The sequence below is a fragment of the Curcuma longa genome, chromosome 11 (assembly GCF_044706935.1).
Source record: "Curcuma longa cultivar G26 ecotype Majalengka, Jawa Barat chromosome 11, ITB_CL_G26_1.1, whole genome shotgun sequence".
NCBI lineage: Eukaryota > Viridiplantae > Streptophyta > Magnoliopsida > Zingiberales > Zingiberaceae > Curcuma > Curcuma longa.
This window is the reverse complement of record NC_133871.1, coordinates 13,091,073-13,109,811: the sequence shown is the minus strand read 5'-3', so window position 1 is coordinate 13,109,811 and position 18,739 is coordinate 13,091,073. Positions and strand designations below refer to the sequence as shown.

The 18,739-nt window shown below is 38.5% G+C and overlaps 3 protein-coding genes across 3 annotated transcripts; 1 reads left to right on the top strand and 2 right to left on the bottom strand.

Moving 5' to 3' along the window:
* Nucleotides 1–231: 231 nt before the first annotated feature.
* On the bottom strand, nt 232–1,176 carry LOC141837155 (putative F-box protein At5g38270). Its single transcript, XM_074724606.1, has one exon. It carries the CDS (start codon nt 1,174–1,176, stop codon nt 232–234), a length of 945 nt encoding a protein of 314 aa, XP_074580707.1.
* Nucleotides 1,177–8,245: 7,069 nt separating this feature from the next.
* On the top strand, nt 8,246–11,152 carry LOC141838270 (putative xyloglucan glycosyltransferase 5). Its single transcript, XM_074725701.1, has 5 exons — nt 8,246–9,112; nt 9,183–9,491; nt 9,565–9,855; nt 9,947–10,060; nt 10,137–11,152. The coding sequence occupies exons 1-5, from the start codon at nt 8,390–8,392 to the stop codon at nt 10,767–10,769; spliced, it is 2,070 nt and encodes a 689-aa protein (XP_074581802.1). The 5' UTR covers nt 8,246–8,389; the 3' UTR covers nt 10,770–11,152.
* Nucleotides 11,153–11,895: 743 nt separating this feature from the next.
* Nucleotides 11,896–15,775, bottom strand: LOC141838823 (D-3-phosphoglycerate dehydrogenase 3, chloroplastic-like). Its single transcript, XM_074726413.1, has 5 exons — nt 15,136–15,775; nt 13,762–14,138; nt 13,328–13,438; nt 12,980–13,075; nt 11,896–12,851 (listed from the first exon to the last, which is right to left on the bottom strand). Exons 1-5 carry the CDS (start codon nt 15,740–15,742, stop codon nt 12,180–12,182), a joined length of 1,863 nt encoding a protein of 620 aa, XP_074582514.1. The 5' UTR covers nt 15,743–15,775; the 3' UTR covers nt 11,896–12,179.
* Nucleotides 15,776–18,739: the final 2,964 nt, after the last annotated feature.

The following is an 18,739-nucleotide window of genomic DNA, read 5'->3' as shown; positions in this document are numbered from 1 at the left end:
CATTTCCTTATTTATAAAGAAAAAATAAAATAAACTTTAAATTGTGACGACATTTAATTTCATATATCGATTATAAAGTAAAGAAAAACAAAATAAATGTTATAATTAAGATTTACACACACTACTCTTCATTGTGTTTGCTTTAAAAAATAAATAAATGAAAGCGAGATCCATTACACTAATTAAATATATAGTATGAACAATTATTAATCCTTCGTCCATCATCATTATTCATTCATGGCGCTCCATAGATGGCATGAACCAAATTGGAGGAGGTAACAGCATTTCATATGGCAAGCAACAACGATTAAACTTTTCTTGTTCCAAATCGAAAAATCCAGCATCCAAATTTGGTCTACCTATAACTACATTGCATCTTGATCCCTCCCAAGTGTCGGCGAAGTAGATACAATTTGCTTTGAGTCCAGTAAAATCTTCATCTTCGACCGATAACAAATAAGCATTATTCATGCCTATAAAAATAGACTTGTTTCCCAAACATCTAACTTCATCCCAACAAGAATCATTCTCACAATTATATTTGAAAATCTTAAATCTTAGGGTCTCATACTTGATTGGATCATCATCCGCAGGATCTAGAAAAATATGTTGTGCACATCTCAAAATTAGGAATAGTTCACCGGTGCTTGAGAATGCCAAGTAATGTTGATGATATTCACCGAATAAAGATAAGAAGGAGTCAGAGAATTCAATATTGTCACCAATGATAACTCTTTTGATCGGATCATCTCCACTTAAATCAATCGCAACAATTTTTGAATAACCCCTTAGAGCGTAAAATAATCCATCATAATAAATAATGTCACATGGAGAAAAGTCTAGATTTATCCACTTAGATGCGCCTGCTTTAGTGTAGGCAGTTGGAAATCCGTTACAAATAACCATGGCCATGTAATTATTGAGAGTTGGATTTGAGGAGAAGATGACCTTCTCTATGTGATAGTCACGACAAATATTGTATTCATGAAAGTAAGACATTCCAACTTTCTTGTCATGGAATATGTAGCCGCCACAATTAGGTAGAGATTCAAATGGAAAAAGATAGAGCAAAGAAGGGAGATGGATTTGAGCACCAGTAAGTGGATTCAAGAGACTGATGTTAAAATCTAAATCAACAATGGCGACCCAACCGATATTAGAACCAGCATATCGCATGCCATGGAGTGGAGGTACGGGAGAAAACTTGAACGAGGAGGAATGATGCTCATTATGATCCTCCGAAGGTAAAGATAAAAAGGTACACGAGTCATCAATTTTCTCGGCGGGGAGAAGAAGCCAAGGGGATGGAAAAACAATAGAAGGGAGAGCCGAGCACCAAGACTTACATACCGTACGAAATACAATACGATGTGGGAGATGTAACTTCTCTCCAAGTTGTCTGAGAAGATCAAGAGGAAGCAACGACCAATCATGAGCATCATCATCCATATATATTAGCTAGAATTATTATATATGTATAATCGAAAGAGAAGAGAAGAGAGAGCAACTTTAATTTGCTTCACAAAACTAAACTCGTGGATTATTGAGGATCGTTAGCACTAAAGGTTGTATTATTTATAGATATATAGAATAATGTTGCCTCGTCAACAAATTAAATATAGTTTTTAATTAATAGAATCCTAATTAATTAACATAATTTGACTTATTCAATAATTTATTATAACAATGATGTGTTTTACCCAATTACAAAGCGAGTTTGTTGGGGTTTTATATTAGATGGGTAAATCTGATCGTTAGCCTATTTAAATATTTTATGGATGAGGACACATTCATTCATCTCATAGATCTCTTTAAAAATTCAAATTATTTTAAAAAATAGAAATAAATCTAAATAAAATTAGAAATTTTTATTTATTATATTTGTTTGGAAAAAAATCTTTAAAATATAAATGGCAATAAAAACTTGATTTGGTTAAATTCAGGATTATGATTTTTTGTCTCAAGAAAAATCTGAAATTGATTGGATGCAATTCCAATTTTAGTCGATCGATATATGAATTGGGGTTAGAGACACTAAGAACTCTCATAGAGATCTTTATGAAAAAAATGTCAACGATTCTCTTTTATATTTTTTTTACTATATATATATAGATTGAATTGTTTGTAAAATAAATTTAAAGATTTGATTGTATCTAGATATGTGTCCAAATACTTTATTTCAACGGCAGTATGCTATTAGGAAATATAAAGATTTGAGATAGAAATATTTTGTTTCTAATTTTAAAAATTAATTAAAAATTAATTTATAAATTTATTTTTAATTTGTCAAATGGAATTAATTTTAAATATAAATTTCATCTCTAATTTTATTTTGAAATTATCATCTGTTTCAGATTACATATCAAATATAATTTAAACTCATTTATAAATTGATTTATAATTCTATTTATAAATATGTATATAAATTTTATCTCTAATTTTATTTTAAATTTATCATTAATCTGTCTCAAATATAGTATTGATTTATATATAAATCTGTTTATAATTTTATTTATAAATTTATATATAAATTCATATTTAAATTTATTACTAAATTTTTATTATTTATTATTTTTATATTTATATTCCTTATCTATATATTATTTTACAAGAAACAATCACACATTTCAAATAAATTAGAAATATTACTTTGTTAAGATTATTCTGACTCTTGTCCACTTCAGTAAATCATATCCATTGTAACCAATTAACTATGCCTCGGGAGGGAGTAACTAAAACTCAATTGACTAATTTTTATAATATCTTAGTAGTATTAATTCGTACTTTTCTCATAATAAAAAAATTAAATCAATATTACTAAAATAAAATAAACTAAATCAAATTTTATTTTTATTTTAAAAATCATTTCTAATCTATATAAATTTAAAATAGATTTATTTATGTCTCAAATTTTTAAAAATTTTAAATTTATTTATTAATAAAAATTATATTATTTTAAATTTTGTTTGTAATTAGTATTTATTTTTATTTAAAAAATAAAAAATAAAAAATAAAAACCCAGGTGCGCATATTCAAAAATAATAAAAAAAAAAGACAAAAATTCTACAACTGAATATAAATCTTTGACTATTTATTTTACTGTATCGATGGAATATATATATACCTGCCCCCAACCCCAAGGAAGAAAATGACAAAGTGGCAGAAAAATCACAGAAATTTGTTTTAATTTTAGAGATCCCGGTAATGCACAAATTAATTAAATTGATATCAGTGTTCTATTGCCTTTGTGAATATATATGTAATGATTAACCAAGCTTAGAGTAAATTTGGTAACATTTACAGTTAAAATCTGAGTAGATTGTGATGAGTAAAAGGCAACCAACAATGGTGAAGCACAAGATCTCGTACTCTGTGTATGAGAACTCTGACTAGAAACACCCTCATAATATTACTCAAAAAGCACACAGAAGATTTTCTGACCTGTGCTACAGTCAGAAGTAGAAGCACATTCTCTTCCTCTAGTTTTAAATTCAGGGGATCCGTAACATCGATTCTTAAGAAAATTTTAATCTTAACAAAACCATTCTAATTTAATTTACTTTATATGAAAAAAGTCCTAAAATAAAAAAAAATACGATTCGAATAGAATAAAACATTTTTAAGAAAAATATATATATGATAGAGCGTGTCAAACAAAGAGAGAGAGAGAGAGAGAATGTGAATTAGTTTAGTTGAATTGGCAAGAATTAGAATTTTAAAAGTACTTATTCTTAAAAGATAGATAGATTATATTTAAAAGTTATTGTGAACTTTGATGACTATACTCCATTACGAACGATCGACTGCTGAGGATTCTATTCTATTCTTCTTGTTTATTAACATGTGTTTGTTTCTAGACAAAAAGCATCTTATCTCACCTTCTTCTTCTTCTTCTTCTTCTTCAAATATGCTAGCTAGCTGATGAAGAATGAATGAATGAATATGATTATATTCCAAATACGTTCGTACGTTGAATTTGCATGCTCGATCGATCGGTCCTTTTCAACCTAGCTCCAGATGTTTTTATACAACTGTAATTAAATTTAAACGTGGAACATCTGATTATATTTCGGTTTTGATTTGTAGTATATATATTGTATATGCATGCCAATCTGGTGGAAGAATACAAATTAAACAAACAAAAAAAAACACCAGTTTCTGTTTCCTAGCTAATTATCTGCATTATATGGTTTTGAGCCTGATCTTGCACCTCAAATATCTATATATATTCCAAGACCCACCACAAAGCAAATGGCATCCAAAGATCGAGATCGATGATCATATGAGACCTTAGCTTATTCTCTTCTTTAATTTGTAGCTAGTTTGCCTCTCCCTTTTCTGTCAAGTTGATATATAGCTCTAATATATATATATATATATGCTTTTAATTAACCAGTCAGTAGTCAGTAGTGATCCATGGATTTGTCCTCGACGTACGCATGCATGCATGAATCATGATCATAACAAAACATCTAGCTCTCTCTCTTTTGTAATTTGTGTTGATTGAGCTAGAGACGTACAGCATTTGCTTTATATATTCGACAACTAAAATACCTTTTTTCTTCGAATGTACAGCCAACTTAATTAATTAATTGTCATAGCTATGAAATAGATAGGAATCAATCCCCCCAAAAAGCTTTCTTTTCTTTTGGTTTCAGATGTATCAATGAGTTTTGTTTACAGTACTCACTCAAATAATTAGAAAAATTAAACTTTAGGACAATATAATTAAACTGAATTGATACTACTGTACGTTCTAGTTTTGACTGCATGCCTATGCAAAGATTGAATCCTTGGCTCCTTTACATGAGAATATATATATATATATCCTGAACACAGTGAAGGCTACTGGATCATGCACCAAGAAATAGAAGACGTACAAATGTCGATCGATTCGATCGACTCCGTACCGATCGAGAAGCATGCATATAGCTATAGCCCAGTGCCTTGCCACACCACAGCAACTCGATGGATGGGTGTGGCTTGAGTAGCTAGGGACCAGGCTGCCATAACTGTGTTGTGTCCCAGGTCTATATATATATCGATGGAATTACAGTAGGTACTACGTACAGCCAAATTACTTATTGAGATCTACTGAAGATAAGGTTTTAGGGATAATATATATATATCCATGCTACTCCAGCATGATCTTGTCTGCTAACTTCCAGACCGAGCCATCTTCCTCACTTCATCTGCCTGTTTGGAGCACCGAAAGCTCGATCATAACATACAAACATTAGTTAAGGTTCTTGTTCATGTTTTCAATATATATATATATATATATATATATATATATATATATATATATATATATATATATATATATATATATATATATATATATATATATGAGAACTAGAGGAGCTTTGATGTTTAATTCATGCAAACAAGAAAAAGCACAACTTGTTCTCCTTCGATCGCTTGAAAACTAATATATTCTTAAATAGTTAGATAACCCTCAATCTAAAGGGCAAGCATAGGCCGGGAAAGGCTTAAATTGTTTCCATATTGTTCCGATCAAATATCGTGGATGGTTAAACCATCAGTCAAAGAGCAGTCCAACATGGGCAACTTCCTAGATGAGCTATGACGCGAGAAACGATCAGGATTTGAAACACACTTCAAGAAAAGGTTAGATCGGTGCCGAAGAGTCTCGACAGACCACTCTAACGCTCAAGTTAGGGTTCTACGGAAGATGATAATATATGGACAAAAAAGAATATAATACTAGTAGAGTTTTCAGAGTCGAACTTAAAATAATTAAGACTGTGGGTTAAGCATTTTATAGCCTGTTCCCGGCATCTCTACGTTGAATGAGCTAGTGTCCTTATAACAATCTACAAAGGGGATCAGATCCGTTTTCTTTTGACTTTATGTGCAGAAAAAGGGTATTCGAGGGGACCGGGTCTGACAACCTCATAAACCGCCTGTTCATTCGACTGTCGCATGTCCGTGAGAATATTTAGGTTCCCTTTTAGTAGGTCATGTAAGATAGTAGTTCCCAGAAAACGTAAAGGTGAAACCCAAGATGGAGTGAGCCGAGGCGGAATGGTCTAGACAAGACGACTGAGATGACCGAAGTATTCTCTGAGCCCGAGGTAACAGATATCTCACTCTGGTGGGATCGGGTCCATATTAACCCGCCTTGCCACATCAGCCCAGATCTTAACCTTCGCTTGACTCTTGACATTGCTACATCGGCCCGGACTTTGACCTTCATTTGACTCTTGACCTTTACCCCGGAGGGAGTTACGTCCTCTACAACACCTGCATCACATGCATATTGCACAAAACAATTCATTTCTCGTATAATTAATGGTCAACCCAAGTACCTTAGAAATTATATAATCATCCTGGAATAGCTAGAAAGGAACCATAAATATAATGAAGGTCAAACCGATATCAGTTAGTCTAATTAGCAACTAATTATGAGTAAATGGTTAAAATCTACCGTCCATGCATGTGCATATATCTTCATATGTTAATCAGAGACAGTACGTTGATAATAATAATAATAATTAAACAAATTTGTTTTTGTATCTCACATGGCATGATGGCATCCCTATACGATCTAATTAATGGAGATCAAACTGGGAACCCACCGCTGGTCGATCACTAATTAATTTAATGTTTTTGGTCAAAGTATTAAGGTTTGATCGATGTCTTTGGGTTAACTTGCTAGGTGATTAGTGGAGCTAGGAATTGTCATTAGTTAATTGACTTTGTACCTTATTATGTAGTTAATTAACTATAAATTTGTTTCAAAAAAAGAATATTGGGAGTGGTAATTGAGAGATTAAGAGTTGTTAATTAGTTTTCAAGATCAAGATAGACATTAATTAAAACAAAAAAGAATGAGGAGGGAATTGTGTTAATTTGGAAGTGTGCAATTAGTGTCGGTGCTAACATGTTACATATCATAATCCCCACACCAATTATACACTACACATGGCCCAAGAATTAATGGAATTCATTTTTTTAAAAAATAAATAAAATGGAAAATAATTAATAATTGGAGATTACAGATAATGACGATGGAGATGTGTTAGGATGTAAATAGGTACCCTAAATTAAGTTAAACGTTTAAATTTGAGGGGACTTATATTAAAAAAATATTTATAATTTATGGGTTTTTTCTAAAAAAGTATTTAATTATAATTAAGTTACTTTAATATTTTTAATTATTAACAAATTAGTAATTTTCAGCATTTTTATAGTAAAATTGAAATGTTAGAATATTTAACATTAAAAATTTAGGAGGTAGTTTCAAAAAGTTCATTGAGAGTAGTATTTTTTTTTCTTTTCCTCAAATTATGTATCAACCTATTTGAAATAATCATTATTGAACATTATTTTGTAAGAGAATCATTATTATTTGATGCATAAGTATGATATTTGTAATTTAAGATATTGAAAATTAGAGGTGTTTTTTATTTGTCTTTTCAATATCAATTTTAGACAAAAATTTAAAAACAAAGAAAAAATTCTCAAATTTTATAATATTTTTTAAAGTGCATTTTGCCCTTAATATCTTAAATATTCAAAAAAATATTTTTTTTGGCAAAAAAAAGTACAAATGCTCATGCAAACTCAACATGCCACGTCATCGCCATCTGAATCATTCTTCACGTGACATCAAACACTGTCGGTGGCGATCCGCACTCGCTGACTTCGCTGTCGCCTCATCTCAGCCGTCCATCGCATATCCCATCTCCATCTCTTCTAGATCTGCTCCTCCGAAGTAAAAAAAAAAAAGCAGCCGCCAACCAATCAATTCAGCCCACGTCAGCACGCCGAGAATCTAGTGGAGTGCCTCAAGATTACGCTGCGCAGATAAATCACGACGCAGGGCATCGGGATTGATTGGCAATCACTCCTCACTCATGCTGCCGCCGCTCCCTCGCTGCCAAGGAATCGCACAAACCCTAGAAAATAATCGTAGATTTTAAAATATCACATTTTAAAAATCAATTTCTCTCGGAATGGTTCCATTGCTTGTGTTCGATGCTTACTACAGTAGGTTGATGCTTACTCATCAATGGCGGTGGTAATTAAGAGTTAGTTCATCTCTAGGATCTAGGGAGAAGGAGCTTTACATTTCTGTTCATTCTTTAGGATTATTATTATTATTATTATTATTTTTACTTTGACTTCAGAGATGAAACAGAGGTGGATTTGATTAGTTTAGAACTATTATATAGTGGTCACATGGTTTGGAGCTTTGGATTACAGATAGATACCTTCCCCTGCAATGCTGTCTGGTTGAGCAGTGGAGATCAGGCGGCGGAGGCTCAAGATCTCGAGCTCCACCAAGATAAATCTAAGTTGGATGCTGCAGATCGGAGAAAGATAGCATTTTGGGATCTTTTTGAGGTTTTCAAGAGCGAAAATGGCGCCGAGCCTGGATCTCGGGGACTGGTGGGCGAAGGAGATTCCCGGAGGCGGCACGCCGGTGGTGGTGACGATGCAGAATCCGAACTACTCCGTCCTCGAGCTCGACGGCCCCGGCGGCAGCGGCAGCGGTGGCGGCGCCTTCATGGACAAGGGCGGCCGCGGGAAGAACGCGAAGCAGTTCACGTGGGTGCTGCTCCTCAAGGCCCACCGCGCCGTGGGCTGCGTCGCCTGGCTGGCGGCCGGCGTCTGGGCCCTGCTCGGCGCCATCCGGAGGAGGCTCCTCCTCCGGCAAGGTCCGTCCGACGACAAGGGCCGGCTCCTCTTCCGCTTTCTCAGGGCCTTCGTGCTCCTCTCCCTCGCCATGCTCGCCTTCGAGATGGTTGCCTACCTGAAGGGATGGCACTTCAAGAACCCTAATTTTCGCGTTCCCGAAGCCGCGGACATCCGCGGGTGGATGTACATTGCCTACGCCTACTGGCTCTCCTTCCGGGCCGACTACATTGCCTACCCCATCCAGAGCTTGTCCAGCTTCTGCATTGTCCTCTTCGTCGTCCAGTCGGTCGACCGACTAGTCCTCTGCCTCGGCTGCTTATACATCAAGTTGAAGAAGATCAAACCCACCATCGACGGCGATCCATTCAAAGCAGACGACGTAGAGGGCTCAAGCTCCGACTACCCCATGGTGCTCGTCCAGATTCCAATGTGCAACGAAAGAGAGGTAGCCATTGATGTTTAATTTACTTGGATCTGTCAGTTGCAGCTTCAGTTTGATCTATCAAGTTTTGCAGGTGTATGAGCAATCAATTTCCGCCGTGTGCCAGATGGATTGGCCCAGAGACCGTCTACTGATCCAAGTTCTTGACGACTCTGACGACGAGTTGGTGAAGCTCCTGATTGCGGCAGAGGTTTCCAAGTGGAGCCAACGCGGGGTGAACATCATCCATCGACATCGGTCGATCAGGACTGGCTACAAAGCTGGGAATCTGAAGTCGGCGATGAGCTGTGACTATGTCAAAGACTACGAGTTTGTTGCGATATTTGATGCTGATTTCACACCAAACCCTGATTTCCTCAAGAAGACAGTTCCACATTTTAAGGTAAGATCTGCTGAGATCATCAGGATGAACAAGGGCATGGTCGAACTGAATTGTGAGTCTTTGGTTGGGCCAGGGAAATCCCGAAGTGGGGCTAGTTCAGGCTCGGTGGAGCTTCGTGAACAAGGACGAGAACCTGCTAACTCGGCTCCAGAACATCAACCTTTGCTTCCACTTTGAGGTCGAGCAGCAGGTGAATGGCAACTTCTTGAACTTCTTCGGTTTCAACGGGACTGCTGGCGTGTGGAGAATCCAAGCGTTGGAGGAATCAGGGGGGTGGCTTGAGCGGACGACGGTCGAAGATATGGACATCGCCGTGCGCGCTCACCTCGACGGCTGGAAGTTCATCTTCCTCAACGACGTCAAGGTACTTACTTCAATTGGATTAATTCGTTCGTTCATCGATCGATCGATCGATCGATTGCTTGCTTCTTCGTGTGTTGATACATTTTACACAGGTGCTGTGTGAAGTGCCTGAATCTTATGAAGCCTACCGGAAACAACAGCACCGGTGGCACTCCGGTCCGATGCACTTATTCCGTCTGTGCCTTCCGGCCATCATAAAATCGAAGGTTTGAAATTCTTGGGCTACTTTATATGGATTATGTTTATCGTAGAATCAATCCAATCATCGTAACGATTTTGCAGATCTCGATATGGAAGAAGGCTAACTTGATCCTTCTTTTCTTCCTCTTGAGAAAGCTCATCCTCCCATTTTATTCCTTCACATTGTTCTGCATAATTCTTCCACTGTCCATGTTTGTGCCTGAGGCTGAGTTACCAATTTGGGTAATCTGTTATATCCCTGTGATCATGTCCTTCCTAAACATTCTACCGGCCCCGAGATCCATCCCTTTCCTCGTACCTTACCTTCTCTTCGAGAACACGATGTCAGTGACCAAGTTCAATGCCATGGTGGCCGGGTTATTCCAACTCGGAAGTTCGTACGAGTGGATTGTCACAAAGAAGGCCGGGCGGTCGTTGGAATCGGATCTTTTGGCGGCGGCCGAACGAGATGCAAAGCCTATGCAGCAGCTCCTCAGAGGTGTTTCAGACAGTGAGCTCATCGAACTGACCAAGTTGAAGAAACAAGAGGAGGCTCCCCCTGTGAAAAGGGAGAACAAACTTTACAAGAAAGAATTAGCTCTTGCTCTTCTACTCCTCACTGCCGCAATCCGAAGCCTCCTCTCGGCGCAGGGCATTCACTTCTACTTCCTGTTGTTTCAAGGAGTGTCATTTCTCCTCGTCGGTCTGGATCTCATCGGGGAGCAGATGAGCTGATCTAAAAACAAAAACAAGAACACAACACAGTTATTTATCGATCGAGCTATATCATCTGGTATATAAACTACAAGTTGTGGATGGCTAGTGAAAGGGAGCAATGGCAGTTTCTATTTGAGCAGCAAGTTATGCATCTCTAAAATCTACCTAGAAATTTTCTTTCATCCCATATTTTTGCTATCTACTTTGCACACATTCAGGCAAATGAAGTGGTCTCTCTATCTGATTCCATGTACAATATCTCGAGGACAAAAAGTTGTCCGTCCATCTGTATTTATAATGAGAGGGTTGAGAGCTGGTGTTCTACATTGGATTATACTTGGATTGTGCTACAACTATCTGTATATCATTATTGATTGAGTTGAAAACTGAATGAAATAATTGATGGGCTTTTATGGCTTTGATCTGTTCACCACTGTGGCATTTTGTTTAGCCTCCTCCCCTGACATTTACTCAACACTTTGTTTCATTTCTACGGGAACGTCTGAGAGATGTGCCGGTGTCAGAGAACCAACGTTCTCTACCCAACCACTGTCATGGTATCCTTGTATCATTAATCTGCCATGGACAAGTTCAAGTAGGGGTAAGGCACACACTTAACCACTGCGTACATCCCCTCGATGTTGATTCACCAGTATCTTGTCCTTTGTGTATTGAATTCGAGAAGGTGAGAAAAGGCTGTGAGAAGGATTGTGCAAATGCAATAGATGAGATGCGCCATGGCTGATGAGGATGGTGGATGGCCCTACAAGCACATGCATTTTTATTGGTGCCGTCGTAAATGAGCCCGTGTTTTGTCTGGTAATGAAAAGGGACAGCACTTCGCCATGATTCGGATTTGGTTTCTGATTCTTGTCATATGGAAACTGTGATCTTGTCCCTTTCTTTCTAAACAGCTTTGATCGTGGAGATTTTTGGTTGTCAGCTTTGATTGAAGAGTTAGTATTGAAAAACAATACTCAGGCGACGAGAGAGCATGTGTGTGTGCAGACTTGTAGTTCCAGTACTCACTCTAACGAAACATGGGAAAAGAACTAAAATGGAAGATACAGCTCCTCTTCGCTGGCGACACCTGCACAAATCAAGCAATACAAATCATGCAATATAACCTGGAGGAATAAAGCATCGGCTGGCATCGAGAATCTTATCATAATCAACCTGTAAGTTGCTTACGGCAGAAGCATCCAAAATCTAGGTCAGGAGATTCTTCAAAATATTGAATAAACTAACTAATGTTGGGAAACTCCACATGCTTGAAAAATGCAAGGCACAAGCGAACAGGCAATTATGGTGGCCACTCCGCCAAAGCAGCGTCGATGATCCTCCAAATAGCTTTCTTGTTGGGTGAATCAGCACCTTATAACCTTATTTTGCTCAAATGGAAAATGCTAAAGCAGAATGGCATTTATCCTATAGCTTCAGGAAGACGAATTCTTCGATAGTTGGCGTTTCTCCGATTTTCTTCAGAGTTTCCTTGTTGGGTTCCTCATCGACACCAATGGCCATTATAGCCTGTTTCCTTGGTGCAGTTCTACCCACACTCATAAAGCTAATATTTATGTTCTGTTCCCCGAGAATTCTTCCCACCCGACCGATATTACCGGGCTGATCAACGTTCCTACACAGTATGACATTCCCTTCGAGGCTCACATCCACGCTGAAAGAGCCAACAAGGGTGAGGTGAGGTATGCCATCCTTCACTGTTCCTTCCACTGTTATATCGCCAGCATCAGATAAGGCACTGGCAAACTTGGACTCGACGTTAGATAGGTGGATCTGAATTGAGTCTAGAGGAATCTCAGGAGAGCTGTCGCGGAAAGTCCTCTCTTCACTGATGCGAAGACCTCTCTGCTTGGCTGTATAATCTGCGTTAACAATGTTGACAAACACACTTGATATAGGTTCGATGATCCCTTTAGTGATCATAGCACGAAGAACCCTTGTGTCCAAGTCATCGGGATCTCGAGCAGATGCGTAGACAACTTTAACACCCTTAATACCGCTTCCCCCAGCAACTAATTGAACAGCTAACCTACCAAGTTTCTCAGCCAGGATAACATAAGGGGCTAGCTCAGAAAGGACCTGTCACGAGCAAAATTTTATCAGGTCTATGGTGATGTAAATTGGAATATATATATATATATATATATATATATATATATATATATATATATATATATATATATATGGGGACCCATATAAATAATCACCTGAGCAGGAACCATGGGAGCATTCACAGCAGTGGCAGCAAGTTCACCTTTCAATGCTCCAATAACAGCCTCTGCTATTTCTACAGCTACACCTTCCTAAGAATATTGATCACATGGATGATCATGACCATAAGTTAGAAGACTGATATTTGTGAGCTATCAAGTAAAAAAGGTCGAACTGTACTTCTTATGGATCTTTGCCCATAAATAACCAATAAAGAAACAGGTAAATTTGTGAAAAGGAGATTACACAAGATGCTTCTGCTAAAAATATAAGCTTGAAAACACTTTAGAGAGTGTAGGTTGCTTTTAACCAATAAATTTGAGCTCGAGTATTAAAACACATACCTGGGCTTCCACAGTGCTAGCTCCAAGGTGAGGAGTGGCAATAACATTTTCATGTAACACCAGCTTGCTGTCTTTTGAAGGAGGCTCAGTGGCAAATACATCAAGTGCAGCCTGTTTCAGTTACAATTGGCAAAAGTCAACAGAAATTTCCATATTAAAACAAGAATAGCACCCTCTATGACCCATTAGAACAGTCTGAAGATATAAAGTCATTAATAGACATGTAGTAGAGATACTTTGATCCACCAAACACTCCACCTCCATAAATGAATTAGTTTAATGTTATCATCACAAATCTAAGCAGCAAATGCATCAAAGCTACAGCTTGATAGATTGTGCTTTGTCAGTATCTGGTAATTAAGCACTATATTGTAGCTTGGGATAAAACTAAAAGTACATAAATTGGAAGGTGACAGATGTCAGCAGAAACTTACCTGAGCAACTGTACCATTATCAAGCGCTCGGAACAAGGCATCTTCATCAATAACCCCACCTCTGGCAACATTAATTATCCTTACTCCTTTTTTTATCTTTGCAAATGTTTCATCATTGAATATCTTTGCAGTTGTTGGAGTTAGTGGCATGTGAAGTGATATGAAATCAGCAGTAGAGATGGCTTCATCGAATGATACAAGTTCCACCCCAATAGCACGGGCTCTATCAGCAGGTGCGTAAGGATCATGAGCAATAACATGCATCCCAAGTCCTTTTGCGCGTCTGGCAACTTCTGAACCAACTTTTCCAAATCCCATCACCGCCAGTGTCTTCCCTACCAGAGAAACACCAACATATTTGTTGCGCTGCCATTTGCCTGAATATGACAAACATGGGCACATAATAAACTTGTAAAGCATACTACAAACTGTAAACTCACATTGGTAGTGTAAATGCAACAAAATGTAATAAACTTGATAGATGAATACAGAACACCAGATATATATACAAGCATTGAACAAGATTCAGCATTTCAGCTTAGGAGTCACACAACTAATGCAGACTAAAGATTAGGATAAATCTGAAGTCTTGGAAGTTAAAGATGAATTAATTCATGAAGACCAGCAAATTCCACAGAGAAGTAATTGCCAGCAAATTCCGCAGAGAAGTAATTGTCCTTAAACTGGGAATCAAAAACTCATCTAAATTTCCACCCCACTTGACCTGATACTGACAATAGTAGCTATTGGGCTGCAGATTCACAAATTTTTATGGAACGCCACATTCCCACTCAATTAATTTTTTTTTTAAAAAAAAGGAACGAGAAGGTAATTTTGGGTACAAGCTTTAAAAACTATAAGCAAACAATATGTTCACTATGTAAAACACATGTGGCATACGAGAAATCTGAGGGGACATATGCAATCTGTGTTAAAATATTGAAATATTTATAATGACTAATGTGGGCTGCAGCTTGACTAAAGATATTTTATCGCTTGAATATAAGTTAGCATTTACAAGGAACAAACTATTAAAGAAAGTAGCTTAGGTTTTGATTCAATTTGATTGTACAAATTTGTTTAAATGAACCTGATAAGATTTTTAACTACGTGTATAATCTACACATGTCATATCGCCTTCAAAATCCGCCAAGAATGCTGCTTCATCTTATGTGGTTCAAGCGGAATCTTTTTGAAACCATGATTTGGCACTTTGACAGCACGAAAATCCAAACTTCTTAATGCAAACAAGTAATTACGAAATATGGATCTAAAGTACTTTTTTTATCCGCCCATATAGTAATAATGATCATTCTCGTTTCCTTACTTGCAGATCTAAACAAATGCAGGTAACGAACAACAAAGTTGACTCACCAGCTTTCATCGAGGCGTCAGCCTGAGCGACGTTTCTTGCCATGGCAGTAAGCAGCGCTATCCCATGCTCAGCTGCTGCGACCGTGTTTGCGGTCGGCGCATTGACAACGAGGCACCCGCTCTCCGTGGCAGCTTGGAGATCCACATTGTCGATCCCCACCCCGGCCCTGCCGACCACTTTGAGCCGCCCCTTGGAGGCCTCGAAGACTTCCCGCGTCACCTTCGTCCCGCTTCGCACGATCAGCGCGTCGCAGAGAGAGATCTTGACGCAGAGTTCCTCGGGCGAGAGGTTGTACGAGCAATCCACGTTGGCGAACTCCCGTAGCAGAGCCAGCCCGGCCTCCCCGAGCTTCTCGGCCACCAGAATAGTGGGTCTCGCCGCGGCCTCGATGCGAAGTCCCCTTCCCGCACTTCGGATCCGGAGCGCGGGGATCGTGGGATGGGCGGGGTCGGCGAGGCGGATGCCGAGGAAGGAGGGTTGAGAGCTGGAGGACCGGAAGGAGACGCACGACGCAGAGGAGGAAGCGGAGAGGGGAAGGAGGGCGGAGAAATCCGGCGAGGTAGCGGAGGGGCGGAGAAGGGATTTCAAGGCGGCGGCGGCGGCCATAGCGGCGAGTGCTTCGGGAAAAGGGAAGGAAGGCTGAAATGGCCACTAAGTGACCTTTTGGGTCGCTGAGTAGGGTTTAAATTGGGATTCTGTGCTGTGTTTATTTAGGCGGAAGGAGTCCCTTTTTCGTTGACTTGCACGGCTCGCAAGACTCATCATCCTCCTTCCTCGAGCGTAGGATCCGATCTCCGACTCGCCGTTCGCGCAGCTCCGTTCATCCAGGTCTGACATGTAGCACCTCGCCTCACGCCGAATCGTCCCCTACATCGCTGCCAGGGACTCCAGCCTGACCTGAAGGGCCAACGACAGCGCTCGCCGCCGACGTTCGTCCTCCCAAGCCTTCCCATGGTCCATGCGCCTCGTCATTGGTCGATGGTTTCTCCTCAGGGGCATCGACATGGACGCAATCACTCAGATCGGACCTCCGAGGGACTTCTAGGGTTGAAGCTCCGCCCTTGGCTCGACATATTGCCGGCCACGGACGCCTCCTTCCGTTTCCCGCATGTAAACACGGCAGCAGAATGAGTTTCCCCCGCGATCCAGAAAGCCATCCGCTATCTTGAAATCGAGCTCAATTCCTTGAATTGGTCACTCCAAGCTTAATTCCTCCAGCTCTTCACTTTAAACCCTTTACTCTAAGCTTAATTCCTTGAGTTTTTTCTAATTTTAAATGTAATTTCCCAAGCTGTTCTGAAAGTGAAATCCGCCACATCAATGATTTCGTATAATTGATCTCACGATCATTTATAAAAAAATAAATTAAAAAACTACAACAGCCCATGATAGAAAAAGATATTATATCAGTTACGTCGAGATTCGAACTCTTACTCTCTTTTACCATTTTATTTTGTCATAATTAATTCAATTATGCTTCGAGGGCAAAAATTATCTTGAATAAAATTTTTATAATGATCGACTCTACCACTAAAACGATGTCATAGTCAGAAAACCTCATAAATGAATTTTTAGAGGCATGGTACCTTATGTTAATAAGAGTTTACTATCGAAATAGCTACCTGAGTCAATTGGTGCATATTGCTAAGAGGATTCAAATTTGAAATCTTAGATAACACATATTTTCATGTTTATTACTTAAGATAAGTCACTTACAATTTCTCAAGCTTAATGCCACTCGCTCTAGAAGTAATGAATACTATCGTCCACGATGATTATTGATTATATCATGTGAAGAAGTTTTAGGGTGCGTTTGGTTGGGGGTTGTCCGTGATTACCTTGGTTATGTGATTACCAAGTAATCACATAACCAAGGTTATAGGGAATAAAACATAACCTTGTTTGGTTGAATGCTGTTTGGTTTAATGCTAGGTAATGAGACAAAACCTTGTTTGGTTGAAGGTTTTAATACATTACTTACTTTTACATTTACTATATTACCCTTATTTACTTGTTTGGTTTAATTCAATTATAATCATTTTTACAATTCAATTAATTTGATATTTAATTATTTTAAAAATTAAATTATTCATTATAATATTAATAATATAATATATATTATAAATTTTAAAATTTTGAATTATATGCTCGTCATGCGATCGAGTTGGAAACCAAGCCGATGAATTAGATGCCCCTCTTGCGATCGAGTTGAAAACCAAAAATCCGTTCAGTTTGGGTATCGACCACAATTTCGATGACATATCACTGCAATTCTGAATTGGATCGGCGATGACTACGATAATCCACTCTAGACACTCCACAACAACATAAAAAAAGATGAAATCAGCTCAATTTCCACATAGCACACTTTAAGTAGATAATATTAACTCTACAATAATAATAATTCAAAGATAACAAAATAAATATTTTTCAAACTCAAATGGAAGTTTCAAGCTCCCAAAGACAATGGAACAGCAACAACAAATACAGAGAAAGAACTTTAGCTTCATACAAAGCAATGGAACAGCAACAACAAATACAGAAGAAACGATCACAAAGAGCTTCCAACTTTAGCTTCATACAAACTGGTAGATCAATCATAAGCAAACAAACAAACAAAAGACATGCAGCTTCCCAGAAGAAGTTCTGTGGCAATCACCATAAAGGGATCCTTGCATGCACCAACAAACTATCAACAAAAGGTCCCCATAGGTTTATCTACCTTTGTAATGAACTCCTTTGTGCCCACAATGACGGATCCAACTGGAGCACCCAATCCTTTTGACATACAAACCTGAAGCAATCATAGTTAAGAATTCAAATTATCAACTCTAAAAACCACAGAAAACTAGAAATTAAAAATTGGTTCTTGGGTGGTTCAATTTACAATATGGAAAGTATAATGACCAGAATAAGGAGGAAGCATACTAAAGAAAACTGAAAGATTTAATACTGAATAAACTGTGACATACCGATACCGAGTCAGCAGATTCTTGGTTCCTGCAGCCTGGTAGCATTGTGGAGAACTCCCACAAACACAAATGAAAAGTTAATCATTGTATGAATTTTTCTAAACAAAAGTTATAACAGCAATACCTCATTTTTCTTACCATTAAATCTTCTTCAAATAAAGTATCACACAAAGTACCGATTAGACCAAATTGATTGTAATCACAAACCCACAGCTGAAATAAGTTTAAAAAAAAAAACACTACCTTTTCGAGACGAAGGGAGCGCCGCCCCCTGCGCGTCGTACACAAGATCTGTCACTGCAGCTTCGTTCCGTTCCTCGATAGGAATGGGAGGAGAAAAGGACGAAGAAGAAAGGCGACGCCTTTGGATTGATCGATTGAGAGCAGCACAGCTCTCCCCTGTGTCTACTTCTCCTACTTATCAATGGCCGTCTGTAGTTTCATTGCTATTTTTAGGAGGCCGAGGTCAGGAATCGCCGCTAGGGTTTCACCGGAAGGGGAAGCGCGCGGAAGGGGAAGCGCGTAGGTTTTTGCTCGGGGGAGACGAGGGCTCGCGGAGACGAGGGCTCGCGAAGGTTTTCGCTCGGTGAAGACGAGGCTCGCGGAGGTTTTTGCTCGGGGGAGACGGAAT

What these genes read in the sequence shown, in the direction of transcription:
- LOC141837155 (XM_074724606.1), bottom strand. Translation starts at nt 1,176, where the DNA reads ATGCGATATGCTGGTTCTAATATCGGTTGGGTCGCCATTGTTGATTTA.
- LOC141838270 (XM_074725701.1), top strand. Translation starts at nt 8,390, where the DNA reads ATGGCGCCGAGCCTGGATCTCGGGGACTGGTGGGCGAAGGAGATTCCC. An exon ending in AGACAGTTCCACATTTTAAG is followed by an intron (nt 9,492 to 9,564) that starts GTAAGATCTGCT and finishes TGGTTGGGCCAG; the next exon opens with GGAAATCCCGAAGTGGGGCT. An exon ending in CGGCCATCATAAAATCGAAG is followed by an intron (nt 10,061 to 10,136) that starts GTTTGAAATTCT and finishes ACGATTTTGCAG; the next exon opens with ATCTCGATATGGAAGAAGGC.
- LOC141838823 (XM_074726413.1), bottom strand. Translation starts at nt 15,742, where the DNA reads ATGGCCGCCGCCGCCGCCTTGAAATCCCTTCTCCGCCCCTCCGCTACC. An exon ending in TGACGCCTCGATGAAAGCTG is followed by an intron (nt 14,139 to 15,135) that starts GTGAGTCAACTT and finishes TGTCATATTCAG; the next exon opens with GCAAATGGCAGCGCAACAAA. An exon ending in CTAGCACTGTGGAAGCCCAG is followed by an intron (nt 13,076 to 13,327) that starts GTATGTGTTTTA and finishes CAATATTCTTAG; the next exon opens with GAAGGTGTAGCTGTAGAAAT.